Below are 26,412 nucleotides of genomic sequence, written 5' to 3'. Positions count from 1 at the left end.
ATCGTCTTCTATTGAGGCTCTGGTCGGATTTGTGCCTCGTCTATGCTTTCAGCAATTTATAGAATGGTGTCGATTATGTTCCTGTTAATTTTCTTCATCATCAAAGTGTTGATCACCAGCGTGAGGTGACAATGTTGTTCGCCAGTTGGCGGGAAAGACCCCGGTTAGGTAGACATGACATCGTTAGGGTTTTGGCATTAATCTATACTTAACACAACAGTTTGGCCCAATTGCGTTCAGTTATCTTGGGAGCAAAGCGCAGCGTGTGTGCTTATGGTTACCGTACGTTACAATATATTCGGCCTAAAGAATACGAACACGTTTTGAGACTGAAGAATAAATACATTGCAGTTAGGATGGGCCATGGCTTTGACTGCTTGCAAGATATCAGTCAATGTTATCTCAATACCTGGTGAAACAGCTGGTAAATTCTCCTGATGAAGGGCCTCTGTTAGCTGTTGTTGGACCTGATAATGGACCCCACTGAAATGTTGGACCTGATAATTTCTCGTAACAAGTGTCGTTGCGCTTTTGTTTGTAATTTTAGGTGATTGGGTGCTTTTTAAAAGCTGGAGATTTTCAAAATTAAGGAAATCAAAACAGGCTCAATTGTGTGCATTATATGTAGAGCACGAATGGAGACTCTACTGACCTGTCAATGGAGACATCCATATCGCAGCGTTCCCGCAACAAGTGCACAAGTTCTTGCTTGGATTGCCTCACAGTCATTGACTTGGCAAAAACCGTGTCCAACAGGTATTTGCACGGCTATCACAGGTAAGTGGGATTGGGGGCGGGGGGGAGGAAGAAGACAATGTCGGCAAAGTCTTGTTAAAGTGAACAGTCTGCCGCTTCTCTAAATGAACAAAGAAGAAAAAAATGTGGACAAGCAATTATTTTTTTCCAAGAATATTTCTTGAGGATTTGATGCTTGCTAACGATCCAGCTAAACTAAACGGAAAGATCATTAATCTTAACGAGATTACTATACTTTGATTGCTGGGTGCGCACACTCACTTCAGCCTCTCCCAACTGCAGCTGGAAGACCTTGACCATGTACTCGCCCTTCTTTAAAGCCCGTCCCAGTCTAATTATCACCTGTGCACACAGTGGATCAGTCAAGTGTTAGTAAAGGTCAGCCGATCATTCTGCTGGGAAACCAACTGGAACTACATTGTCAGTCTCGCGATTTGCTTTGCACATTTGTACTTTGCACATCCCACACAATTCCGCAAGGCTAACCCCCGCTCCAGCGGGGAAAAATGGCCTTAAAACGATCATTCATTCATTCATATTCATTCCCATCATTCCAGCGCTTAGACATTTTATACAGTCCCACAATTCCTCTTGTTTGAAGATCATGTCTTTTTCAAACGTAAAATGCAACTCATCTAATCAAAAGCATGTGGCTGCAAGTACAAAATGACAAAAATACAGGCACTGTAATTGCCGGTATGCAAAGCAAAATGCATTCTTGAATACATATCAAATGACTTTCACAATGTCAATCACATCATTCGTCCAAGCGTACTGTGGAATGGAAACTTCCAATTACTCCAGGTGGTTATTTGTCAAAGTATTGCTTCGTGTGTTTCTCAATAGTTATTGTGTAATCACATCCGAGCTGCGCCACAAGTATGCCAGAGCAAGAGCATCGGTCACGTACCCGATTGTCGTCGGAAAACGAGGAAAGCGTTTCATTCAGCCGAACGCTCTCAAATTCCTGGTTGCTGGCATAGACTCGAAAAACCTTGAACTGGGACGAGGGTACACCGACGTAGGATTCAAGATGGCGCTTGAACGTGGCCAGTTTCATGCGCTTATCCACGTACACTGAAAGCACTGCGGCACATAAACAGGAGATATTGTTTTCGCGAGGTTTGACCATCAGCCTGACAACAAAAAATAAAATAAACAAAAGCAGCTTGCAGAATGAACATAATTGACCACAATAAACTCATATCCCATTCCAATCAATCATACAAAAAAAGAAGCAACGGTAATATATGACCTGTGCACAAAGAACACAAACTCACAGCGTGCATTCTCTGGAGGTGTAGTGGACATGCTTGGCATAGCTTCAGCATGGAAGTATGCGTATGGAGCATCGGCACCTTCTCCCTTCTTCAGCTCTTCTTCGCCATCGCTACCGTTTGTGGATTTCAGCTCGTGATGAATTCGGTAGCTTTGCCTTCCGGAACATTCTGGGGTCTCCGTGCTACCTGTGGCAAGCTCTCCTGAAGAATGGTCGTACATGTTGCCGCTTTGGTTGTCTGGTGCTCTGTGTTGCACTGGTAAAGCAGCTGGAAGCGATGCCAATGAAGAAAGTGGCTCCAATGACCCCTCTGTAACATTGCAAAGTGTATCGCTGCTGTGACTTGAGCTGAGCCGGTCGCTATCCACAGAGCTCGCGCTGCACTCATTTTGCAACTCCAAGCGCTCAGCATACAGGAAACCGATTGGTCTACTGTCCGATGCTCCATTTTCAAGCAACGGTAATGGTTCAGCATCCATTCTAAGTCCCTGCTCAGCATCCTCTTCATTGTCTGCCCGGCTGTCAGCAGATGCGGATGAGTCAAGGTCTTGAGATGGTGAGCCTGTTGTGGCATCGCTGTCACATGGTGCTCCACTGCCTCCGACCTCAGAATCGGATGAATCAGGAACTCCTGCAAGTTGGTTTGATATTTCTCCAACACTGACTGCTTGCTTGTGGCTGGAGCTCGACTCATCATCTTCTCTGTTCCAACATGTGTGATGCTCTCTGTTCTGCCTGGCCTGTTCCAGCGAAAGACTACGCAGACGCTCAGTGCTCTCTTCCAAAATTGCCGCAACAGATTGATGGCCAACTCCATCACCTCCTGCAGTCCATTCAGAACTTCTCAGAGCCTCATTTTGTGAGCTCTGGATGGCAGCAGATTCGGGTAGTGAAACCAACAATCTTATTGTGTTCCCATGCCTGTCGAGCAACCGCCACAGGTTGGAAAGATGGAACAGAGATTGCCCATCTGCAGAGTCAGAGCTCTCAACAAATACCTGCAGCAATGAAAAGGCAAAGCCATAAAGCCTCAAACTCAAACAGATACTTGCATAAACTATCATCAGCTTTCTGAGATCAATAGTAGAAGACTGAATTTTTCTAGAGTCAAAGTATTTTTCCACAGATCCGAAGTTCGTGTACCAAGTTTGAAAATGTCACCTGTCTCGGCTTCACACACCTTGTTACTACGGAGAAAATCCTCTGCCTTCAACGTCTTGAGAGGTGAAGAGAGCAAACGCAGCTCATTATAGTAACGCTCCAACACCACACGCATAGTTTCAACTGATAGGCCAGTCACCTACAGAAAACAGCAGTAGCAACCGTTTCATGATCATTTTCTGCCTTTTTCATAGGGTTAGTTCAAATTCCTCAATATGGATTTTTCACTTGTATGTATAAAATTCAAATATACAACATACAGACTTGGCATTTAATATGGAATATTTTTTTTGTGGGGGTGAACTTACTTTTCAAGATGACTTAGAACCAAAAGTTCATTGGAATTATGTTGAAATTATTCTAGATTTTGTTAATGTGACCTTTAAAAGAAAGAAAAACCACATTTGACATTTCAAAACAAATAAATTGATCCTTGAAAGTGATGTAAACTGATATCGAACTCAATTCACGGACAGTACTGTGTTAAACTTCTGTGCGTTTTCCAGAAGTATCTCTTTATTTTGCACATTAGCCAAAAATTTTTTTTAACAAAAACAAAAGTTAAATTACGACTGGGTTTACGGACAGTAAAATTACAGTTCAGTACTTCGTGTAACCCCCACGAGCATTCAGGAGAGCATGTACATTTTGAGGCATGCTGTTCACGAGATTTGCCAAGGTTTGGAAAGGAATCGCTTGCCATGCAGTTACAATAGCCTGCTGCATTTCACGCACAGAGGCAGGCTGCTGGTCCAAGTTGTCGATTTGACGCGTTAATTCTGCCCACAATTTCTCTATCGGATTCATATCCGGGGACATGGCAGGCCACTCCATATGCTCTACACCACGGTCAGCAAGAAAGTGTTGGATCATGCGAGCATGATGAGGCCGTGCATTGTCATCTTGGAAGACAAAGTTTCCTCGAAAGGCTGCACGAGCAAATGGAAGCAATGTTTCTTCCAGAATGGCCCTGTGCTTGAACTGGTTCAGGTTTCCATTCAGAACAACCAGGTCAGTTTTGCCCCCCTGCATGAAAAGCAGCCCAAACGGTCACCCCACCACCTCCAGATTGGACTCTTGGCACTATTCATTCTTCGTTGTAGGCTTCATGCACTTTTTTTTGTTGTTGTTGTTGTTGTATACTGAATCGAGGCTCGTGAAAGAGCTAACATTTATTTCACAAACAAATCAACCAGACAAACAAAATATACAAAAAGAGGGAGCGGAAGACAAGATGGGGAGAGAAGGGGAAGCACACAACCACAACATTTGAGAGCAGGGAGAAGTGTGGGAGGGAGAGGGCTTGGGGGCAGGAGGCGTGGGAAGGGGGGGGGGGGGGGGGAGAAGTATAAAACACAAGGGGACCGAAATTAGCGGGGGTAGAAAAGATCAAGGTTTTGGATGGGGGAGGATGAGAGATGGTGGTGAACAGCTGTTTTAAAGACCTGGAGGGTGGAGTGGGATTGAAGAGAGTGAGGGAGTTTGTTCCAGAGGTGGGAGAAAAGAGGAATGAAGGAGTGAAGGTGAGCAGAAAGTCTTGATTTTGGCAGTTTAACCATAAGAGGGTTGCAGGCAGATCTTGTGCGACCTGTAGGAATATTTGGGGGACAGAGCCCAGAGAGGGCTGGGGGGGGCAAGGCCAGAGAGGAGTCGGTAGAAGACGGAAAGACCACCAACCTGCCTGCGGTGAGTGAGTGAAAGGCCCTCGGAGTTAGCTTCATCGCGGGAGATTCCAATGATTCTGAACGCTTTGGTTTCAACAGCGTGAAGACGGGCTAGGTGTGAGGCAGGAGCACCAGACCAGAGGGGAGAGCAGTATTCCATAAAGCTGCGGATGAAAGCCTTGTATGTGGTGAGGAGCTCAGGTGTGCCAAGGAAGGACTTCGCACGACGGAGGATGCCCAGTCGGCGACTGGCTTTGGAGGCCAGATTTGAAATGTGGTTTTCCCAGGAAAGATCATGGCAAATAGTGAGACCCAAAAGCTTGAGTGACAGAACTTCTTGGAGAGGATTGTTGAGAAAGTAGATGGGAGGGTTGTCCAGTCGATCTTTTCGGAGAGACATAGTAAGAGTGTGAGATTTGTCAGGATTGAAAGACATGTTCCACATGTTTGACCAGTCTGTGATTTTGTCCAGGTCTTCAGAGAGTGAGGAGGCTGCAGACTGCCGATCTGAGGGAAGAGGAATGGAGCGGCAGAGAGTGGAGTCATCAGCAAAGAGATACAGAGGATTTTCCAGAGAGTCGGAGAGATCATTGATAAAGACCAGAAAAAGCACAGGGCCCAGCACACTGCCTTGGGGAACTCCAGCCTGAACGGGAAGGGGAGATGAGAGAAATCCATTCAGGGCCACACGTTGACTACGACCAGAGAGGAAGTCCGCAAGCCATGCATGGAGATTTCCATGGATACCATAGGAGGAGAGTTTGGTGAGCAGAGCTGGGTGCCAGACCGTATCGAAGGCACGTGATATGTCAAGGGAGACAGCTCTGATTTCCTGTTTGGCATTGAGGACCTCCATCCATTGTTGAGACAGCAGAAGCAGCATGTCCAGAGTAGAGTGACCTGGTCTGAAACCAAATTGATGATCAGAGATCAAGCCATTGGAGAAGAGGAAAGATTTAATATCCGAAGCAATGATGGATTCCATGACTTTGCTGATAATTGGGAGCAGGCTGATTGGTCTGTAGTTGCAAGGATCTGTTTTTGCACCTTTTTTTGTGTAAAGCGGTAATGTTTGCTGATTTCCAGGATGCTGGCAGATGACCTTGAGCAAAGGATAGGGTGAAAAGAACAGAGAGAGGGTGAGATAGAGCGGCAGAGCAGGATTTTAGGACCCGTGGGCTGATGCCATCTGGTCCAGTTGCAGAATCAGAGTCGAGGTTTGACAAAAACTCCTCCACCTTGTCAGGAGAGAAGGTCACAGAGTCCAGGAGCAGTTTGGTTCGACTGGGAAAGGTGGGAACAGAGAGAGATGGGTTTGGGACTAAGGATTTTGAGGCAAACACAGAGTTGAGGCATTCGGCTTTGTCACGTGCGATGTCAACTGTGTGGCCATTTGAGGTAAGGGAGGGGATGGAGGGGGAACAAACACCAGAAACGGATTTGACCAGACGCCACCAGGATTTGGAGGAAGGAGACAGGTTTGAGAGTTCATTCTTGAGTGAGGAGAGATAGTGCTTCCTGGCACTCCTGAGGGTAGACACACACTTGTTCCGAGCTTGGTGGAAGGAACTGAGATTTCCTTCAGTTGGATTAGCCTTCCAAGAGGCAAAGGCAAGTTGTTTCAGGGCAACTGCCTCACCACAAGATTCAGTGTACCATGGACGAGAGGAAGGGTAAGACAACTGAAGGCGAGATGGGATAAATCTGTGCATGAGAGAGATCAGTTTGCTTTGGAAGAATTCCCAGGAAGAATTGATGTCAGAGGCAGTGGAGATGGGAGACCAATCCAGACGATTGATGGCTGCTTGAAGACCGTCCGAGTCGGCCTGAGTGAAATGCCAGACTCGTCGACGCTGAGGAGGCTCTCTGAGAATGGCCAGAGAGATGTCCACTTTGACAAGCACATGATCAGAAGAACCGATTGGAGCAGAAGAAGAGCAGCAGACATTAGCAGGGAAGTTAGTCATAACCAAGTCTAGAAGAGAAGATACTCCATTGGCTGAGATCCGGGTCGGGAAATTGACAGATTGTGTCAATCCCAGTGAGTCACAGAAGTCTTTGCTGAGGTGCCATGACTGGTGAGAGAGGAACCCACACCCAACCAGGTGGCATGATGACAATTGAAGTCACCACATATGAGGAAGAGAGAGTTGGGATGAGTGGATAGAAGTTGGTCCATGTTGTCAGACAGTGAAATGTAGATGGAGTCATCACTGTTTGGGGGACGGTACAGAACACATATGAACAAAAGGTGGGAGCGGAGAGGAAGCCGTAGCCAGAGGTACTCCTGGGGGTGAGGAGGAGAGAGGGCAGTGCAAGGAGAGTGAGGAAGAGAGTTTTTGATAAAGATAGCCACCCCACCACCAGGCCGAGGCTCAGGTCTATCATACCGGAGGAGGGAGTAACCAGGATGAGATATTAAGGAATCAGAGACATCTTGAAGGAGGAAAGTCTCTGTTAAGCAGATCAAGTCTGGATTGTCAGAAGCAACCTGTATGGAGAGATCAGTCAGGTTTGAGCGAAGGCCCCGGATGTTTGAGGTCCATACCGTTAATGAAGAGAGAGGGGGAGCATCGGGTACAGGACAGGGGAGGGGAGGAGTAGGGTAAGATGAAGGATGAGAGGGGGAGGTAGGGAGAGCAGTTGTTAGTGTGTCAGCGATTGCAGAAGAGTTCCAAGAAAGGGAAGGATGAGGAGGATGAAAGGTTCGAAGGTGAAGGGATGAGGCACAGAGAGGGGTTGTTTGAGGGGGGGGCAGAGGAAAGAAGAAGGTTGGGGGGGGTGGAGGTATGAGATAGAAGGGAGACGAAGTGGGGAGGAGGCAGCTTTGAGGAGGAGGGGGGAGGAGGGAGAATTGGAGAGGAATGGTATGGGGGGAGATTTGAATGGGAGGGGTTGGGGGGGAGTTTTGAAGGGGAGGAGTGAGGGGGGAGTTTAGGAGGGGAAAGGCAAGGGAGTGGAAGGGGTTCAGGTTCAGGAGTGGAAGGGCAAGGGGGGAGTTCAGGAGTGGAGGGGTAGGGGTGGAGTTTAAGAGTGGCGGGGCAAGGGGGGAGTTTAGGAGTGTAGGTGCAAGGGGAGAGATTTGGATGGGCGGGGCAAGGGGGGAGTTTAGGAGTGTAGGTGCAAGGGGAGAGATTTGGATGGGAGGGGCAAGAGGGGAGTTTAGAAAGTGGATGATTAATGAAAGACGAACATTGAAAACAAATTGGGTTTGTTGTGATTTTCAAGTTAGCAATCCGGTTCAGAATGATGGAGGAGGGATGGAATGAATGTGAATTTAGACCATGTAGTGAGGGAGACGTATAAGATATTGAATTTCTTTTTTTTGAGGTGGAATGAGTTGGAGAGGAAATTGAGAAAAGCCTTTTAAATAGGAAGAAAAACAGCGTGTTGTAAAATACCACTGAGTAAAACACTGAAGGGGAAAGGTTATACATATTTAAATAATATTTAAACAGAACCATGAACAATCTTATGTGCACAAAAATACCAACGGGGGGAGAGCCGAGAGGGACCACCACGAGTCACGTGAAGGGCAAACGGTGGATCAAAAAAAAAAATTTTCAAAAAAAAAAAAAAGTAAAACCCTACAATGAAAAATCAAACCTATTGCTCACCAACAAATGTTCTCTGCACACAGTCCAACATAAAATTAATCCACTTCCATTTTCTTATCTCGCCATGTGCAAATTAAATTGCCATCTTCTAACCACAGTGCAAACATAATGGAACATGCCAGAAAGAACAGTCACCATGCTTGGCAGCTGCCACACGGCTGGACTGGATATAGCTTAGACTTTAGAGGAAGTGAGCTTGCCTGAGCCATCTCATAACCTATGATTGCTGGCTGACTATAATGTCATCCTGATAATTTGCAGGAAGGACATTGCAGCAGTATCCCCATCCTTTAGAGGGGACGTTATACCAGTTGTCCTGTCTGCAGGCACCCTCTTGTTGCAAGTTAAAATTCCAATTAGCTTTTCACAAAAAGAAATAAATCAATGAAATTTTTTTTTTTTTTTTTTGTGTACAGAGTGAGCTCGTGAAAGAGGCTCGTGAAAGACTCGTGAAAGAGCTAACATTTATCAAACAAACAAATCAAACAAACAAGCAAACAAACAAAGTATATAAAAAGGGGCACGGTCGACAAGATGGGGAGAGAAGGGGAGGGAGCACACAAACACAACATTTGAGAGCAGGGACATCGGGAGATGTGTGGGAGGGAGAGGGCCTGGGGGGAGGCAGGATAGGTATAAAACGCAAGGACACCAAGGACTTCCAGGAAAGAAGTCAAAAGTCACCTCAAAAAAGTGGATTTGGGGTGAAATTAGCGGGGGTAGAAAAGATCAAGGTTTTGGATTGGGGAAGATAAGAGATGGTGGTGAACAGCCGTTTTAAAGACCTGGAGGGAGGAGTGGGATTGAAGAGAGTGACGGAGTTTGTTCCAGAGGCGGGAGAAAAGAGGAATGAAGGAGTGAAGGTGAGCAGAGAGTCTTGATTTTGGCAGTTTAACCATAAGAGGGTTGCAGGCAGATCTTGTGCGACCTGCAGGAATATTTGGGGGACAGAGCCCAGAGAGAGCTGGGGGAGCAAGGCCGGAGAGGAGTCGGTAGAAGACGGAAAGACCACCAACCCGCCTGCGGTGATTAAGTGAAAGGCCCTCGGAGATAGCGTCATCGCGGGAGATTCCATTGACTATACTAATTTGACTATACTCATTGACTATAATCGAAGCCCGAGCGATTGTGCAGGCTACTGTCTTGTATTCATGTGTCAAGGTTCAGAACAATCAGCTGGTTGACAAGGGCGGAATAGCAAAATACCATAACAAGTTAACGGATGGATGGATGACCAGGCAGACAGACATTCGGACATCACGACCCATTTTATAAAGCTGGAGAATAGATGAGATGACCTAACAATATTCCATTGAGCGCTATACCCTGACCAAATTGCAAATTTATCCCTCATTCTCGAGTCAAAGTCTCATGAAACCGACGCCAACTGCTGCCAAGACACAACTGCTGCCTGCCGCCAAATGACTATTGACTATACTCATCTCCAGACTTTGAATAACACGATGAAAACATTCATACAATACATTCTCAGATTAATGTACAATCCTTTAGAGGTGGAACATCAGTAACAACATGTGTCACAATAATAAGCCATTAAAATGCTACAGTCTTGAACCTGTGCAAGAATAATTCAGAGATTACTCAGTGACTATGATAATGACAATGTCACAAACCATTAACTTTGCTTACAGTTTTCTTGAGAGGCAAAGACACGGACCTGATTGATGAGCTGCTTGAATTCTCCAATGGTTTGATTCAGGTAAGCTCGTACACTGATTCCACGAGAGACTGTCTCATTCTTCAGGTTAACCACATGCACTTTCACAGTTACACCTAGCAGGACGTGCCATAATGGGTGTGACAAGAATATAAACCAAAGGTTATGCTTTAAAAAGTGCAACAAAACATTGCTGTCAGTTAGGAGTAACACACACCTCCAGGCTTGTAGGGTCGAAACTGTTGGTCTGCATTGCGCGTCTCAAGAAGCAGATCAAAGATGTAGGAGGACTTCACTCCACCGAGAAGATAGCCCATGGGCGTGTCCTCCTCTCCTTCATACGACTGCTCCAACGAGTCATGGAAGTCATCGTACTTGACAAGTCGACACTGCTCACATGGAACCACTTCTTCCAGGTCTAAAACCTGAAGGTATAAAATTACAAGAACCATCACATTCAAAGTAGGAAAGGAAATAAATGAATAAATAAACAAACGGACAGAATAAACAAATGATAAAACGAGGACACTGACGTCATGACCTCAAGCAATATGCCTCTGCCCACAGTGTTATGAGGGTTGCCCAAAAAGTATTGCAACCATTTTTTTATTGCTCGTAATTTATTATATAATTATTTGTACATACTCATAGGATAACTAGATGTATTTATTACACTCCACATTTTTCTACATTATCTCCGTCAACTTCAACAGCCTTGCGCCAGTGTGAAACAAGAGACTTCTTGTACCAGTCTGAATCCTGCACTCGCAGCCACTTCTTCAATAACCTCGTCATCACTCCCAAGCCTTTTCCCACGGATGGCATCTTTGAGGGCTCCAAAGAGGTGGAAATTTGAGGGAGCAAGATCTGGGCTGTAGGGTGGGTCGCCTGGGTCGGGAAGAACAGTCCATCCGAGTTTTGTGATTGCTTCTTGTGTTTTCAAACGTGTGTGTAGTCGTGCGTTGTCGGGTTGAAGGAGGATTTCAGCAACATTTTTGTGACGTGGAACTCTCCGAAAACGCTTCTGCAATTTTTTAAGAGTTTGAATGAACAGATCTGAGTTAATGGTTTGACCACGTGGCATGTCTACCAAAATCATCCCTTCTGCATCCCAAAAAACAGTGGCCATGACTTTCCCTGATGAAGGGGTAACCTTAAACTTTTTCTTCCGAGGAAAAGTTGGATGATGCCATTCCATTGACTGTCTTTTGGTGACAAAAAGTTTCGGCAATGTTTCATCCCCAGTGACTATCCGTGACAAAAAGCTTTCACCATCAGCATCGCAATGGGAGAGCAAATCTGAACAAATCTCTTTCCGGAAAGTTTTGTGATCGTCGGTTCGGCTTCATGGAACCCAATGTGCACACACTTTTGAATATCCTAAGGCATCAATAATGTTGTTCATACTTCCGTTGGATACTGAGAGTTCAGTTGAAAGCCTTCTTGTTGTTATCCGTCGGTTCTTTTGAATGAGTTCATCAGCACGTTGAAGCAACGCCGGAGTGACTGCTGTTGTTGGCCGGCCAGAGCAAGGCGAGTCACTGAGCTCTGCTTGGCTTTTCTCAGAACCTGCAATTCATGAAGCCCAACGACTAACAGTGCTTGTATCAACAGCATTGACTCCGTATACATTTTTTAACCGCCTGTGAATGTTCGTTACCGATTCCTTCTCCGCCACAAGAAATTCAATAACAGGCCGTTGTTTAAAACGCTCATCACCACACAGCGCCATTTTGACGACCCCCTGCACATACGCTAGAAAACTTATTGTTCTGCGGCGCTGCAGTAGTAAGCGGGACATTCAAAATTAACCACAGAATAAGTTGCAGGCATTTCGTGTTGATTTTGACTGACGTATAAAAAGTGTTGCAAAACTTTTTGGGCAACCCTCGTACATTGTTGTACATACTTGTACCAAGTTTGATTTAAATCCCTTCAGCCGTTATCAAGTTATCATGGTAACAAAAACCTATCACGGACGCGTGGACGGACAGATGAAAGGATGGACAGCTGGACGGCCAACCTAAAAACATAATGCCTCCGGCGACTTTGTTGGTGGAGGCATAAAAATGTTTGTTCATATTATATGCTCGTATCAATGTTTGCTCATCAAGTAAAACAAAACTAAAATGAACTAAAACAGCACTCAGTAGAGCGCAATCCTCTGCCAGGCTGAACAGTTTAGATTTTGTATCCAGCCGATAGGCCAGATCTGGATCCATACCTGCAAAATCGAATCAGCTTGTTCTTGTCACCTACCCAACTCATCCACCAAGTTTCAAACAAATCCATCTACAACTTTTTGAAATATCATGCCATATATTATTTTTGGCCATATTTTTCAAAGGGCTAGGCGAAACTTGGTGGATGAGTTGGTTAGGTGACAAGAACAAGCCGATTCGATTTTGATGTGTGACAACGACGTGGATCCGACCTATCAGTGGGATATAAAATGTAAATTGTTCAGCCAGGTGCTCTACCGAGTGTCGGTATAGTTTATGTATGGTTCCATGCTATACAAGAGTCATTACAAAGGCTGTCAACCCGCTTGCAACTTTTAAAAGTTAACGGTCGAGGTAATTGCAAAATACATGGGTACTGCGATTATTTACTGACATGCCTCGTTAATATCGAGTTTATCACATGACTCGTTTGGTTTCAGGAATCAAAAATATTTGCATCTGGTACCATGGACATAGCCATGACAAAACAAGACCGAAAGTCTGACAGCGGTGTAGCTGGGTTTGTTTGATATTTCAGTTGAAGAAGATATTATGACCTGGGTGAGGATACCAGTTCGCAAATAATGCAAGATTTAAATTATTTTGACTTCAGGCATGGTAACCGGTTCGTGAATGACTTGGGTAAAAAAACGGCAAATGGCAAACGATGATAGACAACTTGGAGAAAAGCAAGGTGATGGAAAAGTGGCTGCCATGCATCCTCGCAGAGAAGCAGAAACCGAAGTGACTCGCTCCACATCAACAGCATCTTCAGCGTTTTCGTAGGGAACATGACACTTTGTTGAACATACCATTGCTGGTGAAAAAAAACATGGCGCCACAACAATAAGCCAGAACTAAGGTCTCATTCGGAAAAGTGGAAAGGGTGGAAAATTATCTCTGCCCAATAAAAGGGAAAAGGCAACAAAGGGGCTTGAAGATGCTTCAAGTTATTAGCCCGTGCGCAAAGCGAAGCAAAAATCGGGGTTAAGCAATTGGTTCACTTTTTCTGTCTGTCTACAAGCAATGGTCAGTTTACGATTGAAGAACAACTTCATTTCAATTGAATTTTATATTATGATGGTGTTGAACACGAATCGGACCATGAATCGGAACGTGAACCTGCAGTTTAGCAATACGATGGCTCTCTAGTTGGCAAAATGTATGGAATCACATCCCAATTTCACATGCACAGAGAGGAGTGAGGTCATTCTTTTAGTGTCTGCCTATGTGGCAGTCAAATATTCCAAACAAAAAACGGGCATTAACGACTAATTTAACATGCGATTGTTACCAATTTAACAATAAGGTGGTGTGAACAAGGGTGCATCAACGGCAGTAAACTTCCGGAAGTTTTTCCCCCTCTGCAGCCTTTAAAACCTTTATTTTATTTAAATTGAATTATACTTGAACAAAAGAACACACACAAATGGTCCTCTTCGCACTTTCCCGTTTAGCAGTACTGTTAAACTCCAACATTCGTGGACCCCACATATTCGCTGTTCTTGTATGTCTCCATGTATTCGTGGTTTTTGAGGGCATAACCAATCCCCACCCACCCACGCACCCTCAACATTGTTAGTACTGTTTAAGGGAAAAGACTGGCTCACAGAGACGATCGCAAACCCTCCGCAAGGGGTGGAGGGGGGAAGAAGATTATAGATAGATTATGACATGGGGAGTAGTTTTTTGCATAATTTAGCTTGGTTTTTTGCATAATTATTTTATCATATATTTTTGATCGGGAACAGCGAGTGATTATTTCATTATATATCTGTTGTTTAGTTTTAAGCCTCATGATTCCTTTAGTCCACCCACGATTGAAGTGTAATATCAGTTCATGGTACAGGAAGTAAAAATTAGCTTTATTTTGGATCTAAAATAAAATGAAATTCTAACATGGACTGTGATACCAGGGCATTTCAAATTATGCAATTTAAACTCAACATTTGTCTTTGTAAGATAATACAGAATACCGTATCTTCCTTTAAGATTAAACTCCAAGCAGTTAAAAAGGCAATTATTTACGGGATCAAGACCCGCTTTGGGAACCACGCAAGATCGAAGCAAAACAAACGGTTCATTTTCAATAAAACATGGCACTCGCAGCAAGAGTGAGCTAACCTTTTGGAATTGTTTACAGTATTTTATTTTTTGCAAGCATTTCGTATGAAACTAATTATGTGCATTCATGTTATTAAACTTTTTAAAATTTCCTTTATGAATCACGACTCTCCATGAATCTGTCGCCTTTTTTCCCCATTGAAATATTGCTCCGACATTCGCCGATTCACTCTAGTTTTCAGAAACATACAGTATCTTCCCCGCGAATGCCGGGATTCCACTGTACTTGAAAAAATATTTATGCCATCTCATTTCCCTGAGGGCAGAGTAACTAACATTCAGCATAGACAAGAACCATCACACATGTTATTCAAAGTTCACAAAAAAACAAAACGAATGTAGATTGTGCGAGGAAATGCAAAGCAAGAGTTGAAAAAAACCCATTCCCATGCCATTTTTTTCAAGACTGCATGGGGTAAGGTGTTCTATGAACTCTCCAGTTTTAAACAAGCACTGAAATTTTGCTGAACCGGGCAGTTGCATAGGATGCAATGATGAATGGAGCGAACTACTATATGCGTTTCCCTAATCATCTGAAACCTGCAATGTGTATTAAAAAAAAGAAAAAAAAGATCATCCCAATGTTCTGAACATCGCCATCTTCCTTCATTACAATACTGCGCTATGTGCAAACCAACCGCAATGTCTGTGATGTGTTACGGGGAAGTTTTGCTTCAACCACAAAATTGACCAGATGAGACAGACCAAAGAAAGACGTTTTTGGTGGCCAGTAACGCAGCACGAGCGCATTATTCAGATATGAACAGACCAAATGCATTGAGATACAACTGATGTGTAATACAGTGCCAAACAAAAAATAATAATCAACAGAGTCCACACAAAACAAACATAATGCAAGCAAATGATGGTGATGCTGGAAAGCAGTAACCTTGTGTGCCATGGTGGTAGCTTCTTGCAAATTCTTGTCTTTATGAACCACGAGCCTGCTCTCGATCATTATGTTCTTCACAGGGTGCATACAGAACAACTTGATCTGCAAATGCATCAGGCGCTATTTACTCATCTTTCGATATAATATTCGTGGAAAGCAAAACAGACACATACATAGACATAAACATAGCAACAAGAACCAATGTTATGACAAGCATAATTTTACACTCCTCTAGATAAGTGTTAGATTTTAGTTTTTAAGATTGTTAGATTTTTGTATGGGTCCCCTTGGTATATTGTTATGCGAGGCAGGGAAAAGGGAGGGCGATTAAAAGGGAGAGGGGGTACTCTTAACTGGCAATTAATTGTTGTATAGCCCCGGACAGTTCTCTTGAACAAGCCCACGCAACGGAGACAGCCGCTCGAACTAGCAAGAACCATCTAGGATGAGATCCACCACATCTAGGATGGTGTACCCCTGCCTTCACAAATTCAGGGCCATGACAGAGTTAGAGAGGGAGAGAGAGAAAGAAAGAGACAAGAGGGAAGGGCCAGTCCATGGGGACCAATCAGCACTCTAACCACGACCGCACTGCCCAGACGAATCTGGGCAGCAAAGAAGAATGGGGAAAATTTGGCCCCCTGACTTGCATTGGGGGTACAACCACCACAAAGAGGAGTACCTGATAGTTGTGCAATTAATTGTTTTCTCATTTTCAGTTTGGAATGAAGCAAAATTGTATCTGCTAAATAAAGTTCCTGCCATGAAGTCAAAACAATATCATTCAATTTGTGAAATTAGATACTAATCAGAAGACAGCTATTAAAATGTGGTAGTTGGCAAAAAAAATAAAGAAACTAGAACGGCACTCTTCGATGTTGCAACATCAGCCGATATGCCACCGCCCATAATATGACATCATTATACATACTTGTAACAAGTTTGGTTTAAATCCCTTGAGCTGTTCTCAAGTATCACATTTTCACCTGACATGACACTGTGATGAAACGAGGTGTAGCTTGAGTGAGGGAAGATGGGGCAGATGGGAAAAAAACAACATGGAGGAATGTAACGTTGAGTCATCAGCATGTGTGCATTTGGTTATTTGTAGAAGAAATGTCATGTTGGTTTATGCCTACCGACTTCAAAAGAAAACTCCCAAAGCAAAAGCAAAGGCTATTCTATATATATGGCTATTTGTCTATACATAAGACGAGACATTCACAACTCCTTTATGTGTGAACAATCATTGCAACAAGAAACACCGATCAGTCATCTGTTCCAATACTTATGCTTACCTAAAATGGAGGTGGAAGGGGGACTGATCACACAAAGTGTTATTGTTCTACAATGGTAAAACATGTATGCATACAAATACCAAGAAATAAAATCTGAACTTCTGGACTCTTGCCTCATATTCATATTTTGATCTCAAATCCAAACTTCTTGAGTTTATAGCAATAATAATAAATTTGACTTCACTGTTCCAATACTTAGGGAGGGCACTGTATTGTACATATATCCCATGTATTTGTCCATTAATATCCTTGCAATTCATATTAAAGTACACTGATGTCTATGCTGTTACCTACCTCGTAAATTAGGGCAATAGGGCAAAATGGAGAAGATTGTCATGGGGACCGCAAGGCTAACCCCCGCTCTAGCAGGGAACATGGCCTTAAAATGCATGTTGTTGTTGTGTTGTGATGTCTATGCTGTCTTTGTCCTGTATGTGATACAAGTAAAAACTAGAACGGCACTCAGTAGAGAGCATACCTCCGCCAGGTGAACAGTTCACGTTTTGTATCCCAGAGTAGACCAGAAAATCACAATACAGAATCACATTTAATCTGAATCATCCATCCACAACTTTTTGAGATATCCTGCTATGTATGGTTTTTTTTTTTTTTTTTTCCCCAATGGTAAATAATCACTTAAAAAATTATAGTATCAGGATCCGAATCCGGATCTTCACCAAAATGTAATCACTGCACTTAAAAAATTATAGTAGCCGGACTCTGGCAAATTTCGTCCAAATCCGTCCACAACTTTTTGAGCTGTCTTGTTCACAAACGGACAGACAGACAGACAGACAAACAAACAAACAAACAAACAGACAGACAGACAGGGGGTGAAAACAACCTCCATACACCTTTGGTGGAGGAGGTTAAAAAAAGAAATCCCTAAAATTGAACAAAATCACATTCTCAGAAGGCCCTACAATTTCCGATTAATGCTCCAGAATAAAGCGGTCTTACGCTAGGGGTTGTGGTGTACAAATAGCAAATCCTTACTATGATTCACGGACCATGTGCATTTGTTTGTGTGCGTGTCCTGCTACTCCTACAGTTCTGGGCTGATTACATCCAGACTTGCCACATAGGATCAGCATGGCCCCAATTAGTGCATAGGGGCGTTTTATCTTCGCTGGCAATGATGCTTATGGGAAACATGTTGCTTTTTTTCTGTTGCGATTATGTATTTGCATTCTTATTTTGATTACGTATTTGTATTTGCATTACGGTACCTATTTGCATTGCCATTCAGCAATAATTTTTCGCCCTGCTTTATTCACCGAGATATGGCCGTGAGCTTTTGTTATATGCAGCTCTCAAAGGTGGCAATAATAGCACAACTCGGAAACAAAAGTCTGTCATGCCTTGCTCATGGCATAAATAGGGGAACCCCATGCATCGTTGAAGGCTTAGTGAAGAGCATCCAACACTTGATACCCAACATCAAATCAGAATAGATTGGAATTGTTACAAATTATCAGAGGCAGTTATCCTGACAATGGTACACTTGCACAGCCTCATGGTAAGCACCTTGCAAGTATTCTTTTCTATCTCACGCTGTCGTCTCTCCTCATCTTCACGCTCTTTCTCACGCTGGACAAGCCGTTGTATGTGGGAGGTAAACTCGAGGATGTCCATGAACTCTGCAGTGAAGGAGAGGAGAATTCTAGTGGTTACATTTTTTTTTAAACGAGTGAAAACAACATCCATTAAAAATATATATTTGAAGAAGACTGAACCCATCAATCAGTTAGCTATAATAAATTATGCAAATGACGACATTTCACCACAAAAACAGACTTCACTTGCACAATTAAAGGTAGTTAATACCCAAGTCAGAAGCTGCACTTTTGGTCATCAATTGCACATCATAAATTTGACCCCATTCACCCTCCAATCACCCCCATCCCATCCCAACCCAAAAATAATATAAATACCATTTCATAATCAATCCTTATTTCACGAATTTCTTCGACAGTTCGGCCCCAATTGAAACACGAACTGTTGAACAAGCATTCAGTCGGGTCGGTGCCGCTACAGCGCAAACGTGACCATGGGAAAAATGGCATTATATAGATATCAGTTCAAGCAGAAACAAAAGTACGAGTGAAGAACGTGGTAATAGCAGAGAATCGAGAATAATTTTCAAGTGATACAAAAGTCGAAGTTGCGATTGTATATTCCTTCTCCGTTCGTTTTGCTTGTAGCACAATGCTGGCAAAATGCACTTGCATCCGGTGTAGCACATCAAATGAAAGGTACTGCAAAACTGTAGGATATGAGAAATAACCTAAGAAAGAGGTTTAAGTAAAGTTTTTGAGGCCTGCATCATCTGAGAAAATTGTCCAATGTGATACAGTATTTCTTGATCCTTCAATTATACGATCCCTGCAAGCAACAGCAAGAGAAAGACTCAGAAGAAATAACTAATTGGCAGAAGTCTGGTGCTCATGTCGAAACAAAACTTCTCCCTTTAAACTCTGTGACAAAAAGGTAAATAAACATGGAAAAACCCATGTCAATTTCTTCACATCTGATGTATGTGCAATACAAGGAAATTTAGGACATGCTTCTGTTGACTATTAAAGGCATTTTATTCAGTGATGGTGTAACACAAGGCCCTCACCTCAATCAAACGCATGCATTAGCACAATGGGCCAAATGGGCCATCTAAACAGTCTTTTTTCTTTACAATTAATTTGTTGTTGTGTTGTTGTTTATATGCACACGAGCCATCACCTGTCGCCATCTCTGAGGGTAGATTCATATATACAAAGCTTTATAAAAAGACCAATTTATTTCGGATTTCAACCCCGGATGCACTAGTACCCTACTGCAAAGCCGCAATGAGCCGGCGAAGCCAAAGCCTCTTGCCATTATTTTACCCATCACTATGGCATCAGTAGGTTAGGTAGTTAGGTAGTTGGTTAGGTAGTCTTCCATAAACTGGAAGCTCAACTCTCCAAATCAATCACACGAGAAAAAAATACATCCTTACGGAAGTTCTCCCAGAATTACGGATGGGTCAATTCCACCAGCATCGGCATATTTTGGTACAACTTGTAATACCCGCTCCCACCGGGTGTGGCGCTATGCCATACATATTTAGAGAAAATTGGGGTCCTCTCCCCACCATGAACCCCAGAGAGTATTATTTGTTTCTTTAATTGCCGAAAACATTCCCGTGCACGTTCCGAGTATAACTACCACTGTTAAACCCATTCCATCCAGCGGTTCATGAGTGCACAGAAGTCAATCACACAAACTTCTCAAATTATGTAGTACGAGAAAGAAAAAGAAAAAGAAAGAAAGACAGACAAACAAACAAACGCTTGTGTTGTACTCACTGGAATTCCTAGATTGGTCAATTTGTCTGTATATTAACATGTAGGCGTTGGTCGAACTGCAAAAGAAAAACATGCACGCGTCTGAAACATGTTCGAGACTCGATTACAATGCATTGCAAGTGAGGACAATAGTTTTCATGCTCAAACCACTGGAAGAAATGACAGAAGGATCAATGGGCATACAAATATAAATAAGTAAACAACAACGAGAATTGCTATGCAATACATGCAATACCAATGTGATATTTTCCAAGTCCAAAAAGGGCATAACTGAAAAATTGGTGAAATGCCTTTAAACTCAAATTTGTTCTGTAACTTATCATAATAAAGCCACGTACCAAGTTTCAGTTAAATATGTTAAAGGGTATGGAAAAAAGTGCAGAAAACCACAGGTGTGCGGACGGACAGACAGATGGAGAGCAAACCTCTATAGTCCCATCCGGTGACATTGGTAAGGGATTTATAAAAGACACCAATGCAATAATCAGCAGGTTTTCAGAAGGCAGCGTAATAATTTCATCAAAGTGATCATAATTTTTCTTGTTATTCTGTTGCATGTACATGCACCTGGTGGAGGGAAGGAAAGGTCTCCGCATATGGGGATAACAACCAAAGACACACACTATAACACAAGACGATTGCACGAGACAAACACAGCCACTGAGATTGGGGGAAGTGACCCTCACTTCCCCAGGCACTCTGGGTACCAGCGACGTTACAACAATGGCACCACCTTCATCACTGCACTCAGCAGGGCATTTCCTCAGGAGGAATTTCCTCCTCTGCATGGACACCAAGCTATGGGGATTGTCCGTGTTCTTAACCATTTAAATGCGGAGTGTCAAGCAAGGAAGCAGCATAATTTTATATCTTTGGTACAAGTCGGCTGGGGCGTGAACCACCGATCTCCCAGACTCGGAGTGTTCACTCTAACAATGACACCACCAGGTTTGGTCACCATATTTCTATGGTTTTAAAAAGATTCAACTATTGTAGTTTGGCCAAATAGTCATGTGTTAACCTGCTTGACAACACTCGACAACTTGTAGCATGAGGCATCTTGACATTACCTTTAAATTAAATTATTTTCTTAATCAGGAATCTTCGTCATTTTCTCTTAGCTACCCACTATTGTCAAGATAAAACCACATTACTTCTACATGTTAGAATTGAATGTAGAACAAGATAGGAGACGAGCTTTGCTGAACAACGATATCATGCAGAGTTCACATTAAAGCGGCATACAGTGAGCATCAAGATAAAGTAATTATAAAATCACTCAGAATTTGTCAAACGCAGGTACACATGCACTCCCTTCCCCCATTTATCTCGGGAAGTATGCACTGCATCATACAGATGTAATGACTGATTAATTATTGTAAGTACTGCACAATGAAGCCTGCATATTAAAAGAGTTTAAGAACGAATGCCTTACTGGACAAGGTAAAGCAACTTTCAGGCCACCCTGTAGTTGAGGCCTCAAGATTCCTGCACAGCATGAACACAAACTCTTTTGATTTATAATTTATCCCCATATGAATAGATTCCAAAACTATATTAGCTTTAACACATTACCTGAATGAGTTTTTAATGACACGTCGACCTCTCAACCCTAAATAATCTGTTCAGTCTCACCTTCACATCTTTCAACATCTGCAAGATCAAATTCTGCAATCTCAATTTATTTCCACCTTCTAGCCACATCTCTTCACTACATTGCTTTAACATCTACTTCAGACAAATCCAAAAATAATTAAAGGGTAGAAAATATAACACCTCCTCGAAACCAACAAGAGTCCAACAACCCAAATATCAGAAATCAAGTTCATTCCACTGTTTCTCTTTATGCCACAAACTCCTTAAGTGCCAACACAACAGAACATGCAATGAGGTCCTGAGGGGTGTAGTTTCTCCCCTGGCTCTTGCCAAACGATACCTGAACAATCTCACCAATACGTGACTCCACTCTCACCATTTGCCAACACATATTTTTGTCCTGATTAACACGATTACCTCTTCATGAAGCAACCCGTCTGATGTAGGAGCAAAAGTGGTGCTCGGAACAAACATCAAACAAGTGTTACGCCGAGGTCCCCCGTCGGTGAAGTGATGCGAGTTGACGAAGTGGAAGACGCAAGGCGGCCATCTTGGATTTTGACGTGGCGGCCCAATTTTCAATAGCGTTCTTCCTTATGCGTAGATACACCCACACACCAGATTAGAAGTTGGTACTTCGCTTATTTTTCAAGAGATTCCGCTCACAATGTTCAGACATGCATGGCGGCGGCCATCTTGGATTTTGACGTGGCGACCCAATTTTCAATTGTGTTCTTCCTTATGCGTAGATACACCCACACACCAGATTATAAGTTAGTAGTTCATTTATTTTTCAAGATATTCCGCTCACAAGGTTCAGACATACATGGCGGTGGCCATCTTGGATTTTGACGTGGCGACCTAATTTTCAATTGTGTTCTTCCATATGCCTAATTACACCCACATACCAAATTAGAATTCGGTCCTTCGCTTACGCACGGACGGACGCCAGGAAGGACGGACGGAAGGACGGACGCACACACGGACGGAGGGGAAAACCATAGTCCCCCTTTCGCTCCGCGGTGCGACGGGGGACAATAAACTGTTAGTCCTTTTCACAGTATTGTCAGTATCAAAATTTAACCAAGCAGATTAGATTGCAATTTCTCACAGGGAAAAACGTCATGTGATCTCACCTGCTGAAAGTGCTAGAGTAGTAACCACGACTGCCCAAATTCCCACCATACGTCTTACGGATATCATCTTGGGTAACCTGCAATAGATATAGGTATGCTTCAATATGCATGGAATAGCAATCAGTATGCTTGGACATACGTATCATGGACTCATCTGCAACACACACGAATGACTAATTTTTATTAATTTTTTTTTTACATATTTCAATCCAAGTGACGTGTACAGAACTGTCCGGAGTAAACCGGCAGCCCTTCTCAAACACAACAGTATGTTGGCATGGGGGTTGGGGGTTGGGGGAGAGGTAGAGAGCCAGGAAGACGTGTGGTTATGCTTGCCAGCTATGCACAATTATAGTTTCCCCAGACTGTGTCAGATCCAGCGACATCATACTGCTTACAACACTTCAATGTCGAGCAGCTATCGGCTATGGAGAGACATGGCCCAACAAGCTGCAGAATGTGCTGAAAACTGCTGTCACAATAATCTGGAGCGGTTTTTAACCTTCCATCATTGTTATCCAAATTTCTCTCAATGCAGGACTCCCCAAGCTGCTCTATTTTTTTTTTTTTTTTTTTTTTTGTATACAAGATCGAGGCTCGTGAAAGAGCGAACATTAATCACACAGAAAGACAAACCGACACATAAAACATATAACATCGGGAGCGGTAGACAAGATGGGGAGAGAGGGGGAAGGACACAAACACAACATTTGAGAGCAGGGACCGAGAGACATGGAGACATCGAGAGATCTGAGAGAGGGCGAGGGCTTTGGGGGGGGGGGGGGGGGCATGGGAAGGGGGCGGTGGGAGAGGTATAAAACATATGGACACTGCCAGGACTTCCAGGAAAGAAGTTGGAATTTCAAACAAGGTGGATCTGGGGTGAATTAGCGGGGGTAGAAAAGATCAAGGTTTTGGATGGGGGAAGATAAGAGATGGTGGTGAACAGCTGTTTTAAAGACCTGGAGGGAGGAGTGGGATTGAAGGGAGTGAGGGAGTTTGTTCCAGAGGCGGGAGAAAAGAGGAATGAAAGAGTGAAGGTGAGCAGAGAGCCGAGATTTCGGCAGTTTAACCATCAGAGGGTTGCTGGCAGATCTTGTGCGACCTGTAGGAATATTTGGGGGACAGAGCACAGAGAGAGCTGGGGGTGCAAGGCCGGAGAGGAGTCGGTAGAAGACAGAAAGACCACCTACCTGCCTGCGGTGAGTGAGTGAAAGGCCCTCAGAGATAGCTTCATCGCGGGAGATTCCAATAATTCTGAAAGCTTTGGTTTCAACAGCGTGAAGCCGAGCTAGGTGTGAGGCAGGAGCACCGGCCCATAGGGGAGAACAGTATTCCATTGAGTATTCTATCTTCAGCAAGTATTGAGTATTGAACAGTATTCTATCTTCAGCAATGTGGTTTGCATCCACAATATTCAATTTATTTGCTGTGTTTGTCTTCACAAACCCAAAAACAGACACACACGACAAGATTCGGATGTGAAAATGAAATACAGCTGAGATCACATGAGTGTGAACCCAAATGATATCTATCTCACTTGCCCATATGAAGTAGGTTCTGTGGGCACAGAGGTGACCTCGTCTCTGCTGTCTTTTGCTACGAGTACATTTGTAAAAGCGATTTTGTATTAAACTCATAATGCATCATAAGGCATGCTTGCCCTTGACATGCTCTTTGCGTTACTTTTTCCATACTCTTTACAGTGAGAAGAGGGAAGGCGAGTCTGAGAGCAGGGCGCGCTGGAAACATGTAGCCCATACACAATTACAATGTTTTTAGGAAAATACTGAGTAGTTAACTTACGTGCATCATGTGAATGAGTAGTATGAATAGCTGGCACTCAAGTTCTTAAGCTAGAAACCTTGAACAATGCCAAAGGAACACAAAGCTTGTAGCATATACATTCCATGATTGGTTATTTGTACTTGTGTTTCAGCCTTCCTCAGTCAAAACACAAAGAACAACGAGGGGAAATAAACACCTTAGTGACATGCTGGTCATTGAAACTATACCACTGTCCATCACTAAATGACTTGATGAAGGCATAGTAGTGACCACCAGCCGCACTCCCAGAATGAACCATGATGGAAAACAGTTCATACACCCAGGGACCCTGCAAAGGCACAGAAAATACAGCGATATCTAATATGGCAGAAGATAACAGAAAATTGCACTCACACTGCATTGCATGGAGTCAAATGGCGAGTGGAGTTTTAAAATACCACATAACAAACGAAGCTAAGGTGTTAGAGACTCGTTTACAAGGTACCTTGTTGCTCAATTTGCAGGTCCTTTCAGCTGGCACAAGGGTTGCATTCTCCAGGTCAATCCCCTCATCAACTACATCATAGCCAGAGAAATCTGTGTTCATCTGGTCACTGTGGCAGCTACCTTCATTCTCTGCACCACTGTCTGCACAGCTGTCCGCCTGACAACACTTCTGCTTGCACACAAGTGAAAAAGCGAGAGCTAGGAATAGCAAAGGTTTTGACGATTACATTGAACATAGTCACCTTTTTGCAATAAACTGTGCCAATGTTTGGGGATATGAAAACCATAAACCTGACCGAAATGTTAAGTCAATCAAAAGGACAAAATAAAAAAGGTACATCGGTACAAAAAGAGAAGAATAAGGCACAAATGCATGCACACAGACCCTGAATATCTGCTGGAAGCTCGGCATAAAAATACCATAATAGAAAAATATAAATAAAAGGAAGTCTTTTGCTCTTGTGCTGGTTGAAAGAAATCAATTGAGGCAGTACAGTACTATAATTTTCCCATAGGTTTGGATTTATTTGAAGCACCATTTATTTAATTTATATTATAAAAGGAGCCGTGTCTGTCTGTTTGTTTGTCGTGTTATAACTTGAGAACGGATTAACAGATTTCAATAAATCCAACGACGGTGGATCCGGGTAGCTCCCGGGAGTGTTTGTGAGCCAAAAAATAATATATATATATATATTTTTATAGGTACATGGACACGTGTATGAAAACTGCAAATGCCAACACTGGTTATCTGGTTGGTTATCCCTGCACAGAGAGCAGGATCTCCAAGGAATCTTTTTTTTTTTTCTTCCCCCATAGATTAGCCATCGCAGCAAAGATTGGTATTTCCGCCAGCGAGGCGATGGGTCTTCTCTTGTAGTAATTATAAATTTCCCAAAAATGTGGATTTGACACAACCTTTATATAATTTATGATTAAGGGGAATTTCCATGTTTCGGTGTGGGCTGGGGTGGGATAGACAGACACTATTAGCTGAATAAATACATGGGAAAGAGTATTTTTACATTCCAAAACCATCATATTTCTTAACAGCATCTATCAAAGCAGCAGTCTGTTGCCTTATACACCACCCATGTTCAATTTTTGGTCCAATTGGAAAAAATAATTTTCGTAGGTGTGTGTGTGTATATATATATATATATATACTGTATATATATATATATACTGTATAGTGTATATATATATATAGGAAATATATATATATATAGGAAATATATATATATAGGAAATATATATATATATATATATATAGGAAATATATAGATATATAGGAAATATATATATAGATATAGGAAATATATATATATATATATAGGAAATATATAGATATATAGGAAATATATATATAGA

General features: G+C 42.9%; 1 protein-coding gene across 6 annotated transcripts in view; it reads right to left on the bottom strand.

The window, feature by feature from the left end:
• USP47 (ubiquitin specific peptidase 47) overlaps positions 1 to 26,412 on the bottom strand; it is a 124,007-nt gene that overhangs the window by 7,159 nt on the left and 90,436 nt on the right. For all 6 annotated transcript variants that reach the window (XM_078783529.1, XM_078783530.1, XM_068124835.2 and 3 more), the window contains 13 exons: positions 25,040 to 25,210; positions 24,752 to 24,883; positions 22,768 to 22,844; positions 20,036 to 20,091; positions 18,219 to 18,331; positions 15,391 to 15,495; positions 10,373 to 10,580; positions 10,156 to 10,271; positions 3,216 to 3,335; positions 2,037 to 3,033; positions 1,667 to 1,842; positions 1,018 to 1,098; positions 653 to 768 (listed from right to left, as the gene is read on the bottom strand). In XM_078783529.1, the coding sequence (XP_078639655.1) occupies positions 653 to 768; positions 1,018 to 1,098; positions 1,667 to 1,842; positions 2,037 to 3,033; positions 3,216 to 3,335; positions 10,156 to 10,271; positions 10,373 to 10,580; positions 15,391 to 15,495; positions 18,219 to 18,331; positions 20,036 to 20,091; positions 22,768 to 22,844; positions 24,752 to 24,883; positions 25,040 to 25,210 (2,468 nt within the window). The remainder of the gene's footprint in view (positions 1 to 652; positions 769 to 1,017; positions 1,099 to 1,666; positions 1,843 to 2,036; positions 3,034 to 3,215; positions 3,336 to 10,155; positions 10,272 to 10,372; positions 10,581 to 15,390; positions 15,496 to 18,218; positions 18,332 to 20,035; positions 20,092 to 22,767; positions 22,845 to 24,751; positions 24,884 to 25,039; positions 25,211 to 26,412) is intronic.

This window comes from Myxine glutinosa, chromosome 8, assembly GCF_964187855.1.
Source record: "Myxine glutinosa chromosome 8, kmMyxGlut1.1, whole genome shotgun sequence".
In the NCBI taxonomy this organism is placed as follows: Eukaryota; Metazoa; Chordata; class Myxini; order Myxiniformes; family Myxinidae; genus Myxine; species Myxine glutinosa.
Note: the sequence above shows the minus strand (reverse complement) of the source record. Positions and strands in the feature narration are given on the sequence as shown.